Below are 14,177 nucleotides of genomic sequence, written 5' to 3' on the forward strand. Positions count from 1 at the left end.
TTTGGTTCCATGTCTGGGTATCTGTTTGAATGTCTAGAAAGCATGGTCCAGCAGGCAAGGCAAGAATGTGTGCATGTATTCTTCCCACTCCTCCTAGGCATCCATAGAAGGAGTGAACAAAACAGAGCACACCTACATATATAATTAAATCTGACACAGTAACAACACAAACGACAGGTTCATAAATCACGAAGTGAATCAACACCTCTCTGACACAGATTCCACAAAAAAAAAAAAAAAAACAACATTGACAAGGCCTATTTCACTCTATCTCATTATATGATCTGGTGTTTGTTATTTTGCGGGGCCCCTGCATGTTCATTGTACAGCAAAACATATTGTATAATATGACTCATATTAGGTCACATTAACCTGACCTGAAGGCAAATACAAGAAGAAAAATACGCATGCCTCAACTGTTGCCTCCCTGCAGGTCACCTCCTTTGAGTGATCAACACCATGTTAATTAGACTAGTGAACACCTCAGTGAGCGAGGGGGTAAATGTTCCTTTGTCTGCAAGTGGTATACTGGGGTACAACTTTCTATTGCTGGCAGAAGTCCAAGTTAAGCAACAACCAATAGCACACTGAAAAAAGATGGCAGGGGCTATGGTGCGCCTTGTATGAAACTGACCATTTCTCCCAGACAATATTTATTTACGATCATGTACTGCCACTAGAAATGTACACCTGTATGTCAGTGTAGTTACAGATTTGGGGGTTGCACAGGGCATGGATCATTTGGGTCTTTTACGCACGGTTTTACGCAAATGACAATACAATTACGACGCACACACTCAGAAATCACGTTACAGGAATTAAAAAAATAATCGAAATATTTATAGAGACAGTGTTGCTGTCTCGCTCTTCTGGCTACACATGTATTCTTTGTTCATAGCCGTGTACAGTCTGAGAGCGCACCATGCCAAACGGCTGAGCAGCGGCATCGGGTGGAGTCGTCCCCCTTGTTCTCACATGTGCTCCGCCCGCCTGCGCTGATTGGATTGGAAATCACCACCGACTACCACCACCGTTTGAGGGGCTGTGATAGTGTGTGTGTTTTTTTCTCACCCTTACACTAAGAAACGCCCACAGACGAGCCGGTAAAGTCACTTCAAACTGAATAACACGCTGCCTGCGCGCATTTAGGAGATGCCCATGTGTGCAGACGGGACGCTGAGTAACTGCCTACCTCTGACTGAGTTGCTGTTTTTTTTTTAAACAAACAACCCTCATACGTATTAAGACAGATTGCGTCAGTTAATAACTTATCATGATTGAGTTTGGCATTTTTCTCTGTGTCATTCAAATCTAAGCTGAGACACTAATCAAGACCTGTGTCGGAACCTGCTGAGTGCGCTCACTGGATGCTTTGGATGAACAGGTGGCGCAAAGCTTCGCTTCCTTAATTTGTTATTAGGGGCGAGACGCAGGCAGACCGGAGTTTACGCACTTTACCGGACGCTAAGCATTTAATACCTGGCTTTAAGCTGGGCGAGGGGACGAGCCGCGCAGTTTCCCCCTCTTGTTAAAAAGAGACGTTCTGCGAGGGAGCTGTGATGCCAGTTGCCGACAGCGACATGGTGGTGGACAGCAGCCACGGGTCACACGAGGGTAAAACCCCAAGCAGCGCCGGGAGCGACGGCGTCCTCCCGGCCTCCCTATGCAGTCCCGCAGCGGACATCCTCAAGAACTTTTACCACACCAAGCGGGTCGGGAACTACCTGATCGGGAGGAAGCTGGGAGAAGGATCGTTCGCCAAAGTTAGAGAAGGTCTCCACGCGTTGACTGGGGAAAAGGTGAGCGGGCTGTCAAAGTGGAAAAAGCAACAGGCTTTGGGAAAATGTGTGTGTCAGACATTATATTTTTAATGGCGTAATTTAAATGCATCTTGTCATCAACTTTTGAGGAAGAACAAATACACTTATCTTCCACGTTTCTATAACATCTAAAAATAATGCGTGGCATGCAGCGAGGGGTCTGATACGGTTTTGAGTTGCATGTCAGTGGGCAGTGTCAGCTGTCACTTGCTTGCATGTGAACCAAGAAAAAGTCTCCTTCGCCATACATTGTGATTGTACAACGTGCCGGTGCAGTCAGCCCTCAGCTCTCTCTGAGAACGTGATTAGCCTTGTTTGCAACGGGAAGCTTCGTTAATGAGCTCATGCGGCACCGCCAGCTGTTTGAACTCGGCTACCCGCTCAGCAGGGCTTGTTTTCCGGCCAAGCTCGAGCTAGAATATTTACCTTTGTGTGAGTGTGTGACAGAGACAGAGAGATGCAGAAAGAGCTGCCTGTCTTTTTGTGAGCATGGCTCGGACAGTGCGCTCCGTCTCATCTCCGAGCCTCCTGCTTTGTTTGCTGGCGGTGGTGATCTCACCGCTGCTGGGCGCGCAAGCCTGTGATAGGGACAGAGGGGCAAATTGTCCGGCCTATGAGAGAGCAGAGCTGCTGCTTGCATATGAAATCATGTCGTTGATAAACGGGCTTGAGCCTCATTATGATTCCGCCAGCGCAGGGCTTTGATATGCGGTTGCCTTTGTCTCTCCAGGCTTTTTTTTTTTTTTTTGAAGAGCAGCCAGGACATTTGCATATTAGACAACAAGTACCTCCTCTTCCTTATGTGTTCCTACATGTTGACCCATGTCTGTTTGTGTAAAGCATGCGGGTAAAAAAAAAAACACACAGAATGTGTGCCACTGAATTTAGTAATTTGCATCCTCAAGATTATCTCATCCTGTGCCCCCTCCCATACCCTTCCCATTCTCTTGCTGTGAGGAGAAAAAGAAAGCGCTCCTCTCCTCTTCCCTCGCTCTCTTTGTTGAGGATGATGCAAACACTGGCAATCACACAACCAAGCACATCACATGGTCCCCCCCTCTCTCTCTCTTTTTCATTCAGTGGAATAGAGGGTCCAACAGGCGCTGGAGGGAAGCGCAGGGCAACGAGTTTATTCAAGCAAAAAGGGGAGTCAGGGGGAAAGGAAACACGGGAGGACTCCCACATCCTTTTTTTAGCATCACTAGAAAGTCCTTGTGGATGCTGGGATGAGAGGGTGTGTGTGTGTGTTTAAAGGCAGGGGGTATGAAAGTGAGGAGAGGTGAGGGATGGCGCTGTCATGGTCAGGGGGCTTGGGAGGTCATATGCATGTGTTTTTGATGTCTGTAACCCACTTTCCCCTCCATACCCCCCCAACCCCCCTGTTTCTGTCTGAGGGGCGCCTGATAAACAACTGAATCCCCCAGAAGCCCCCTGGCTGGGCGCACCCCTCCCCCTCTATATACCCGACACCCCCTCATATAGACTAGCCTACTGTAAATACAGTGCCCCATCCCCCCCTGCACACCCCGCACCCCTTCTCTTATCCACTCTGCCTGGCGTAAACACGGGCCATCTATTACTGTATTGTGACAGCTTAACACACACACACACATACAGCCAGGTTTAATTAGCAGCAGTAAAAAGGTTTTCAGAGGTGAATCAATTATCAGAGATGAAAGGACGAAAGTAAAAAAGAAAGACAAGCTGAAGGACAGAAGAAAGAGAGGACACACACACACACACACACACACAACCACTTTGGCCCTCACCATTTCATTAATGGATATGGTGATTTGTTCCACTGGTCATGCCTTTCCATGTCTGTGGGTTCTCCTTGAGATGATTTGCTGTGTGGTAGCCATGCTCTTGAACTCAGTCTAGACGGGATACAAGGAGACACGGGCAAAGAATGAAATAGAGTAGATGGGTCCGTTATTGAATGTAATTAGCTCCAGAGGGAAGTTAAGTGTTTGTCATAAAGGTAAAGGACACGTTCCGAGGCTTTTTATGAGGAGACATCTCCAATGAGACAGCAAGGGCAGGAAACTTCTGACTCTGTACTCTTGTGGCTGTTGATAGTGAAAATGAGCAGGCCCTTCCTCAGTCTCGTTTCCACATTTGTCGCCATCCCTCACGTGTGTTTAGCTGCAGCTAAACTCTGGAACAAATGGGGGAATATTAAATGTCCATTTGGCCTCGGCACCTTCTCGACAGATAGGGTAACATTTGCTTTTCCCCTAGTTTATGTTGGTTCAGTAACCCTTACAACACACACACACTCACCTCCCCCTCCTGCACCCCGAGGGCCCTATAGCGCCTGTGTTGCCCCACATTGGGAGCAGCTGTGAGGGAGAGCTCAGTGTCGAGTTATATACCCTGCAATGGAGACAGAGTAGCTCATCACCTGTTACACTACAACTCTCCGAAATTCTTTCTCCAATTCACAGCAGCGTGGTAGTGCTCTATTCTGCCTGAGTTTTATTCAAAATATGAGGTGCACGGTTTATTAAACAAACTTTAGCCTCCGAGTCAGTGCTTTGTCTAAAATAACATGGTCACCTCATCCTCCGTATCAATTTCTCCAGGTGGCGGTGAAGGTGATCGACAAGCGGAAGGCCAAGAAGGACTCGTATGTGACCAAGAACCTGCGGAGGGAGGGCCACATCCAGCAGATGATCCGCCACCCCAACATCACGCAGCTGCTGGACATTCTGGAGACGGAGAACAGCTACTACCTGGTCATGGAGCTGTGCCCCGGCGGCAACCTCATGAACCGCATCTATGATAAGAAACGCCTGGATGAGAGAGAGACTCAGAAATACATTCGGCAGTTGGTGCTGGCCGTTGAGCACCTGCACAGGGCGGGTGTGGTGCACAGGTAAAATAATAATAATGATTAACAAACACTTAAAATAAGGCAAACAAATGCAGAGAGGAAAGAAGAGTATAAATGGCTCAGAAAATATTGAAAGTTTGTTATCCATAGCTCAGAGGGCTTTTGTGCTGTTACTGGGTTAAGATCTCTGAGTCAGACATGATCCTTTTTCTTTAAGTGTGGGTTAAATCCTTGTTGTGCACATTACTGTTAATCCACAAAAATCCATATCTGTCCGCTCAATAACTGCACTGCCAAACTTTGAGGTTTCCAAGAGAGCTGCTAAGAATTTCTTGAAATAAGTAATTACGATTAAAAAAAAAAAAAAAGATTTATACAAGAGCTGGATTTCCATGCACTCTGCACAGAGATTAGTCATTGGAGTGCGTTTCTCCTGCAGATAGCATTATATCTTCTGATAAAGTGTTTTGAATTGATTTAGGGAAGACAACATATAAACTGCATCTTGAAATCAAATTTCAGATATAAGTTTCACAAAGTTCTTCCCAGGAATTCAATTCTTTGTCGCTGAGAGCCTGGGAACTAAGTTTCTATCATGGCAAGATGGCCTATGTAGATAACTGTATAACAGGATTTCTAAGACTGAGGAGCGATATGCAGGCACACAATAGACCCCGAAAAATCAGCCAGCGTGACCCACATCGGGAGGGGTATTTGTGTATGTGTTGGGGCTGGCGGGGGGCTGACCTCTCCTGCTTGTGCATTGTATGATGATGGTGGTTCAGATAAGTTATCTAACGTAAACGCTGTGCAGGCATTTACATCGTCTTTTTCTCTCTCTTTGTTTAACAGGGACTTGAAGATAGAAAACCTCCTGCTGGATGAGCAGGACAACATAAAGCTCATAGGTAACACAAGAGCTCCGGCATTTACAGAATCTAACTCAGATTTGTCTTGTTTCTTTACCTCGTTCAGTGCAAAGCTGAACAAACAATTCATTCATAAGTGCAAAAAAAAATCCTGTAGCAAAGAACAAAACTTATGTTCCAGCAGTCAAGAATAAAAGATGGCCTTTGATGCCAGTTGCTGGAGAGTAGAAATAAAAGGATTTTCTCAGTTGGAGTGGGACATGCAGAGTGTCACAGTGTCCCACATGTGGTGACGCGTTAAGGGCAATTAAATATCCTGTTAAAACCCTTACGAGCTCTCACCATAGTGCTAATCTGCTTCTAATAATGTGTGTGATGCTGTGATGAGGCGACCCGTTTAACGGGTGAGCTGAAAAGACAGTAATAAACCCAGAAACAACACTCAATCGCCTGTTTTGTCCTCTCAGATTTTGGCCTCAGTAACTGCGCCGGCATCTTGGGATACTCGGACCCATTCAGCACCCAGTGTGGAAGTCCGGCCTACGCTGCCCCAGAGCTGCTCTCCAGGAAGAAGTACGGGCCGAAGGTGGATGTCTGGTCCATGTGAGTGTATTCTCCCTTTTCAGAAAAGTAATCAGTTGTCATCACATACCGACTTGTTTAAATATATTTATTTATTTCATGAGTGCACACAGAGCTGAAGCGTGTGTTTTGATCCCCCAGCGGTGTGAACATGTATGCGATGTTGACTGGGACTCTCCCGTTCACCGTGGAGCCCTTCAGCCTGCGAGCCCTGCACCAGAAGATGGTGGACAAGGAGATGAATCCTCTACCTCCCTCGCTCTCCACAGGTAAATACTGAAAGCAGGAATGCACACCTGTGTGCAGATAACACATAGCTGACAAGGAGCTTCTTTTGTGCTAAAGAAAAAATGAATCCATAAACACTGACAAATGCAATCAAAAATTACGTCGTCTGTGTCAAGAGACACAAGAAAGGGTAATTAAAATTTATAGATGACGAACTAACTCAGATAGCTGTATATAAATGAAATGTAGATGGTGATACAGTATTTCTTGGCAGTGTGACTTCAAGACAATTTGTCGTTAAACGGGGGAGAAAAATTCAGAACAACCTGTGAGTGCGAGCAAACCAAACTTCATTTGTAACTGTTCATAATTAGAAGTCATTGGCACTGCATCAAAAATATTTCTTGCCACAGAGTACTTATCATAATTCTTGAGAAGGGACTGTGCCACTGTTTTCTTCAGCAAAAAAAAAAAAAGATAGACTTCTTAACCTTTAACTGAAGTCATTATATAAGGAGGATTCTAATTGCAGTGGAACAACGCTGTTCCATGAATCAACATGAGGAAATGAAGACAAAAATACACAGGTGTGTATGCAATTGGCATCAAATTGTGGCTTTCATACCACAGATGCTTCTCTTCTGCGTGTCACAACGGTGTCACTCTCCAATATGCAAAGTAAGGGATGGATTATCATGGTTATCTAAGAAACTATTAATCAAGCTAATGACATGGATGCGTCAGCTTATCTGATAACGACATGAAAGCGGATGAGTGGGATGAGGGCCAAGTTTGTGGTCAGCGTATGCTGTTGTGTAACCTGCATCTCTGCCCCAGCTACTCATCAGAAACAGCCGCGAGTGGTAGAGGAGTGACGCGGTATTTATCGGGCAGTCAGTCAAAAGACTAGTCACATTTCCTAAGAAACTTAGGTAATGTAGTACCACGTTTCAGTAGCGGAAAACATTCCTCTCTACGCAGTCAGGTGATTGTCGTTGGCAGCGTGTGCTTAATATTTCTTCTTCTTCTCTCGCCGTCTCAGCTGCCATCTGTCTTCTGAAGAAGCTTCTTGAGCCAGATCCCAACAAGCGTCCCAACATCCATCAGGTGATGGCTGATTCCTGGCTACAGCTGGCCAACAAGAACACAGGGGCACCGTACCTCAACAGGTACCCACACACATTTTCAATACTCAGATTTTGTATTTTGCAGCAGTGTGTTGAGTATTTTAGCTTATTTTTGGCTATTTGTCGTCTGAATCTTTTTTATTATTATTCTTTTTTACGATTTAAAGCATCACAAAGCATTAACTTTCCCTTTCTGTGTTAGAATCCACATTGAGGAAATCAACCACACGGTGTTGCTGCATATGACAGAGAAGATGAGCTACAAGCACAGCGAGGTGCTGAGTGCTGTCCTCACCAACCGGGCCTGCCACACTTTGGCTGTCTACTTCCTACTCAACAAGAAAATGAAGAGACTCTCCAAAGAGTACAGGGTAAAGAGATCCTAGTTAATACCTGCCCTGTGCCAATCTAAACAACAGAGGCTGAACTCTACACAAAACACACTCTGCCTGAAATTCCAAAGTGTTTCTTAATGACACCTTACTATAGTTTCATGTGCATAGAAAAGGTTACCAGAGAGCAAGAATTATGAGGTGATATATCCGGTTACACAACATCAGGCATGTCAAATGCTAAAGGTTGTTGTAATGAACGCTTTGCTGTTTGTTTGTTTGTTTAGGAGATGCAGTTCCAGGAGAAAAAGAAAGGAGAGAAGCAGAAAAGTGAATACTTCCAGACCCAGTGGAGGAAGCACGTCGACAAGCTCACCATTCCCCCCAAACAGACGCCCGTCTACCTGGCCGTTAGCAAGGGGCCGAGCAAGGAGAAGAAACACAGAACAGGTGAGTACTCATACGGTGCAGTCTGAAAACATGTGTGCACATGCATTCAAAGCAGATAATAAGATACTGTACATTATTTGAAAAAGTGCCACTTTATTTACTTTATTTACCTTTGTTCATACAGGGTAGGTTGACTGAGCATGCATGTTCTTGTACGGCTACGACCTGTTTCATACATACGTAGTTACCCAGTCATCTGACGATCCATCCACCCCACCTTCCATCCATCCCTTGTTTGTCTGTCCATCCATCCAACCACTCACCCATTCATCCATCCACCTGAGAGGAAACATCCTGGATAAGTTGCCAGTCAAATTGTAGGGCAATGTTTTAAAAGTTAATTTACCTGCTGATGTCTGTGAGAAGTACGTCCTCTAGACACGAAGGACACTCAGAGAAAAGTATTCAGTTTTCAACCTTTCATTTAGTTGTATCTGCAGGAAATTGAGTGAAAACTAATATTCCAAATATTTGTTTGACAAACATCAAAATACAGTATTTCAGAAATGTTACAATGCTTCTCATTTCCTCCTCAGGTCTATTGCGTGCCATCACTGGAGGCCATCGTAATTCACCTCTGGCACCACCGGGCACCGTGGCTTCTTCTTCTATGGAGTATTTAGAGATCCATCCTCTCTTTCACAACACCCCTCAGCAACGCAGGCGCTTGGCCACGCTCCCGCAAGTCAACACAAGCCCAGAACACAACATACCCGCTCCGCCAGCGCCATCACCGATCGGCATGCATTCTTTCGGCTCCCTCTCCAAAGCGGAGCAAATTGAGGACACCCCGGCCTCGCCCTGGTACAAGCTGACCAACGGGACTCTGTCCCCGCCCCGCCACGTCTCTGCCTTCCAACCCGACTCCTCGTACTTGAAGAAGGCCACGATACCCAGTCCTCCCGTCCTCATCGTCAACCCACAGCCGAAGAAGAGCATCTCGTCAGATTGGTGTGGTTCTTCCGATACCAGCGGCAGCCCGCCCAGCACTGTAGGAAGCCCCCCAGGCAGCTCAGCTTTCAGCCCTCCAAAGTCCGCCTTTAGTCCCCTCAACCCCACCTCTGCATTCAGCCCTCCTTCCAACAGCAGCAGCAGTGATCCCGACAGCCCGACGCACCGCAGCAAGTTCCCCTCTATGGGAATCGGACAGATCCTAAAGAAGAAGGTCCAGCTGCAGCCGTTCACCTTCCGGCCAGAGCAGGTCGTTGAGGAAGTGGTGTCCCCGCCTCCCTACCCCATGCAGACTCTCCTCTGTGCTTCAGGTGCACTCAAGACCCTCTGCTGAGGGACACAAGACGAAAGAAAAATGAAAGAAAGACAGACTGAACTCAAGGCCCCTCTCAACATTTTGTTGAAGTTAGAGTGGTCTTCCAGAGCGGCCTTTTGAACTGTTCCTTTATTGCGACTGAGCCACTTTTCGTGACGGACATTTAAAAAAGAAAAAAAGAAGGGGCTTAAAAATGTTTTATCTCTTGTTACCGCTCTCATTATGTAATAAGAGGTGGTGACACTGAGAAGATGAGATTTGAAACAGATCCCTGAGGGATGACTAAACCTCGCTGTGTCCTAGATACAGAGAGGACACGGGACATCATGTAATATGGGCCTTGCCAACAAGGTGTACACACACATGCACATCCATACACATAAAACACTGTATTATACACTGAGCTAGAGATACTCTCTTATGTAATATTGCTGTAACTGGTTACTAATTGAGCCGCAAACTGATTCACACCAGCTAACAGACCCCGACCCTAACCCTGACTACATGTGTAAATGTTTTGTCTCTGTGAAAACTCTCTAAGATACCCACTGACTTCCAGCCAGCTGGCACTGTCTCCTCAATGCTGACTGGATGTAGAACCTCGCTGCACTATTCTTAAAAACCAAAACCTATAGTAACAATGGCGTTTACCATCTTTTACCTCACTGCATTTATTCATATATTAATGTACAACAGCAGTCGATTGTGACGTGCTTGTGTGGATCTTGCCACAGCGTTGCAGTGTCTGAGCGATAGTGCCATTAGAGTCAACACACTCAAATAGAGGTAGGTACTAAGAGTAGAGTCGTACTCTCACTTTTTATTGTCAAACTATCACTCAACACTGATAATAATTCACAGCTATAACTTTTTCTATACAAGTGTTGCATCACCTCTACAACCCACAGGGAAACTGTAAAACTGTCTTTTAGTTATGACTCTCTCACAGGAGGATGTGCTTGTTCGTAGTCAGTTTTGAAAAAAAAAAGAAAAAGAAAAGATAAAAAACAGAGCATCAAAAGCCTTATGAAACTGATCAACCTCGCCAGTGGCTGAGGATCTGAAAGTGGGAAGAACTGCTACTAGGATCACGTAACATCCATGAAAATAATTCACTTCCTTTTGTCTTAATGCTGTAGTCTGTGCAATAGTCTTAAGTGTTAACTGCAATGACGAGTATTTGCCAAGAGCTCTCTGAGAGCGATGTGAAAATTGTGCTTGTAAATAACGGTGCGACTCCTGTGTTCCTGTCACTTCTGTACGAAGCGATTCTATAACGTTTGTTGGCATTTTCACATGTCGGTGGCTTCAGAAAACGATTTGACTCTACAAAAAGGCTTCCACATGCACACGAGGCTTCTCACTGTTAAGGTACTGTAGAATCTCTTCCTGTCCAAATGAAAAGTTGCATGCAATGTTTCACGAGTCGAACTGTGCTGTCAGCATTTGAAGATTACGTCTTTGTACCTTTTTTCTGGTTGATACTGAGATTGATACAGACTCGGGGGTTCTTTTGTAAGATTTTTTAATGGATGGTTTTGTTTGAGTGTCGAGAGATTTCTATGCTGTATAAAGTATTTTAAATATTTATACTGAATCCATTATGTGTCTGTCTGGTCTTTCAAATGCACCTGCTTACTGTCTGGTTTCATTTGTGCGCACATGCCAATATACAACTTTCTTTTTTGCTGAAAAAATTCATGCACTTAAATTATTACAATTACACAAGTAATGCCACAAAAACCCACAGAATCCAACAGTCTTGTTAATTCATGTATAATTTACAGAGGAATAAGAGCCAGAGGCATATGATTTTTTCCTGAAGCTCTCAACTCCTGGAGGACTTAATGAAGATCGGCTTCCTCGCTATGGAAGTGTCTCTGTTGCTTTACAACCTCAATGTGCCACTTGTCTCACATGCCATACACATTTCCCACGGGACACCTGTGGTGGGTAAAAAAAGAAAAACGCACCCTTGCAACAGCTGAAGGATCCTGAGAACTGACACACACACACACACACACACACATTATTATATCCCCTCCCTCTTCACACACACACACACACTGTAGACACTAATCTACTCAGCTGTGGCCCCCACATCCCCATCATAAACCTCTTTGGGTGACACTGCCCTGACGAGACAAAGAAGGGGGATCACCAGAGCTCTGAGACAAACATACACAGGACAAGACAAACAGGGCCGTCCGATTAAATCGCCGTGGCTAAGCTGATAAAAGCCGAGGGGCAAGAGTGGCTCAAAAATGCATTAGAGCCGGAGCCTTTTGTTTATCAAAGACACGCGGACTGTTAGTCAAAACTCCCCGGGCGGTCCGGTGAGACAAACAGGCTGCGGCCATGAATACTGTGGCTTAACCGCAGCGCTGAGCGAAAGGGGTGTGCACCACAGGGCATGTACAGGTAATACCTGTACCTAAGTGCTGCTCTAGTGACACCTGTAGTAGGTGTGTACACACTGGCACGAACACACACAATATAAACTAGCTGCGGAGCTCCTAAACAGCCTCCTCTTGTGACTGGCAGATGATTATGTTTTAAGAAACACAACAGTCAGGTGAGGGATGGTGAAAATTAATAAGAATTTTTATAACCAATTTGTGAAGTAATTTGTCAACCAACAACGTAACCAACTTTAAGCAGTCACCTTATAGGCGCTGTAAAATTGTGATAGGAATTTTTGCTACTTTTGCACATTTCATGGATTAAATTATTAATGGCAGGAAGTAACAGACAGATTAATAAATAATGAAACTATAAGAAAAAGCAAATTGCATCATAAAACTGCCTTTTGGTGGATTGTGAATGCGGAAACAAGTTGTTAATCTACTATAATCTCAGGAAGCATTAAAGGAAAAAATCCATACTGATAAGATAAAGACAAAAAAACAAACATTTTCTTTGACGCACAGATTATTTCCACGTTAATCTGTGCGTAAACGGGTCAAGTTACAATGATGAGTCTGTGATAAACAAATATCCGCCCCACCATTCCAGCAGGGGTGGAAAAAAGACTATATTTTAATCATATTTGGGCAATTTTAATATTGTAAACTGTGTGAAACTATGTGAAATGCTGTCTAAAACAGTGCACCAGAGTTCTCACAAATGACAAACCTATTTTATAATATGAAATTAGAAGGTGTTTTGGAGCCATACATTTTGACACACACCTGGAGGTTGAGATTCAAACAACAACAGAGAATTTGTCTTGAGAGCAGACATATGCCACACCCTGGAGACATGTAGGCTTTTCTTCCAACTTTTAACAGTAAACAGCCACCCTCCTCAAGAGCTGCTAACCTGACTGATGGCATTCATACTGCATGTGTTCATAGGGGCTGGTCATGTTTTTGACCACAAAAAAAAAAATCCGGCTTCAGTATTCAAATCACTTTTAGCGTGAGGCCAAACTGACCACTTACTGTACAGCAGGACTTCATTTCTGTCAATCTGTTCAGGCTTAGATCCTGATGACACTAATCCTGTTTTCAGCCCCTTCTCGTCACATATACGCACACACACACTCACACCAGGGTGTCAATGGCAACGGGACGAGCCTTTGTGTCTGAGAAAAACAGGCGATTAACCTGCTACACAGCGATGAACGCAAGGGACTTGCTTGCCTGCCTGCCTGCCCACCGCACACACACGCACGCACACACACAGACAACCAGAGTATCCTGGTTCAACCTCACAGCCCAGTACTGCCTTCCTCAGCATCTCTGACACATGCAGAGGACGAGGAGGAGAGAGTGAGAGACGACGTGGCAGACACCGGCATACACAAAGATGTGGGGGGAAATAAACAAGCAGATGTTTCTAATGAGGTAGGAGGCTTTGAGCACTCAAAGGGGATTTGGGTTATTCCATCAGACGAGTCCGCGACTGGCCGACTATCCAGTTTGATCACAGACACAGATGAAGGTGATTAATGAAACGAGAGGGCTGGGGCTTATCAAAGATTTTTACGCTTTCGCCCTGGAGGCGCTGTCCGTAAAACAAACAAGCAAAAAAACTGGGCTAAGTTTCCAAGTTACTCTTGACACCGAGATCATCTTACACCCACTGATTCCCGGGATTAATTTGGGAAATCTGACCCCGCCAGATGAAGGGGTTCACTAACCTGACCTGTCGTCTAGCCTATCCGGTACAACGACAGGGTCGAGACCAGACTGTCTTAATGAGTCTAGGTCAAAAAGGAAGATTTTGGTGAAGCACATGTCAAGCAACCGACCATGTGAGGAAAAGTAGTAGTGATCAACCACGTCAAAAGTTCAGCTGGGTTCTCTATAAAGGTCCTCATTTTTTTTAGCTGTTTCATTCACATTATTTTTGTCATATTTTCAAACAGACATATGGTGGACTAATCTAATAAATACAATACATTGGGATAAAAATGAAAGAATGTAAATAAATGTTAATACATTTATATTACCAATATTGAATTATATTTGAATTAACTGCTGTTGAAATTTGACATGCACGGCACAGATCTACTATGACTACATGTGGTGAGGTTTGGATGGTGCTGTGGAAAATGAAGAGTTAAACCAGGAATTGGTCATAAACAGCGAGCAACTGGTGGGGTGTGGTTCTTTTGTAAGGGGAAAACCAAATGTTATGATGGGAAGGCAAACAAAAAACA

General features: G+C 44.8%; 1 protein-coding gene across 1 annotated transcript; it reads left to right on the top strand.

The window, feature by feature from the left end:
• The first annotated feature begins 1,455 nt into the window (after positions 1–1,455).
• On the top strand, positions 1,456–11,066 carry hunk (hormonally up-regulated Neu-associated kinase). Its single transcript, XM_041952491.1, has 9 exons — positions 1,456–1,799; positions 4,406–4,698; positions 5,509–5,564; positions 5,993–6,128; positions 6,249–6,376; positions 7,378–7,504; positions 7,665–7,833; positions 8,082–8,244; positions 8,781–11,066. The coding sequence occupies exons 1-9, from the start codon at positions 1,560–1,562 to the stop codon at positions 9,527–9,529; spliced, it is 2,061 nt and encodes a 686-aa protein (XP_041808425.1). The 5' UTR covers positions 1,456–1,559; the 3' UTR covers positions 9,530–11,066.
• The last annotated feature ends 3,111 nt before the right edge of the window (positions 11,067–14,177 follow it).

Source organism: Chelmon rostratus, chromosome 14, assembly GCF_017976325.1.
Source record: "Chelmon rostratus isolate fCheRos1 chromosome 14, fCheRos1.pri, whole genome shotgun sequence".
NCBI lineage: Eukaryota > Metazoa > Chordata > Actinopteri > Chaetodontiformes > Chaetodontidae > Chelmon > Chelmon rostratus.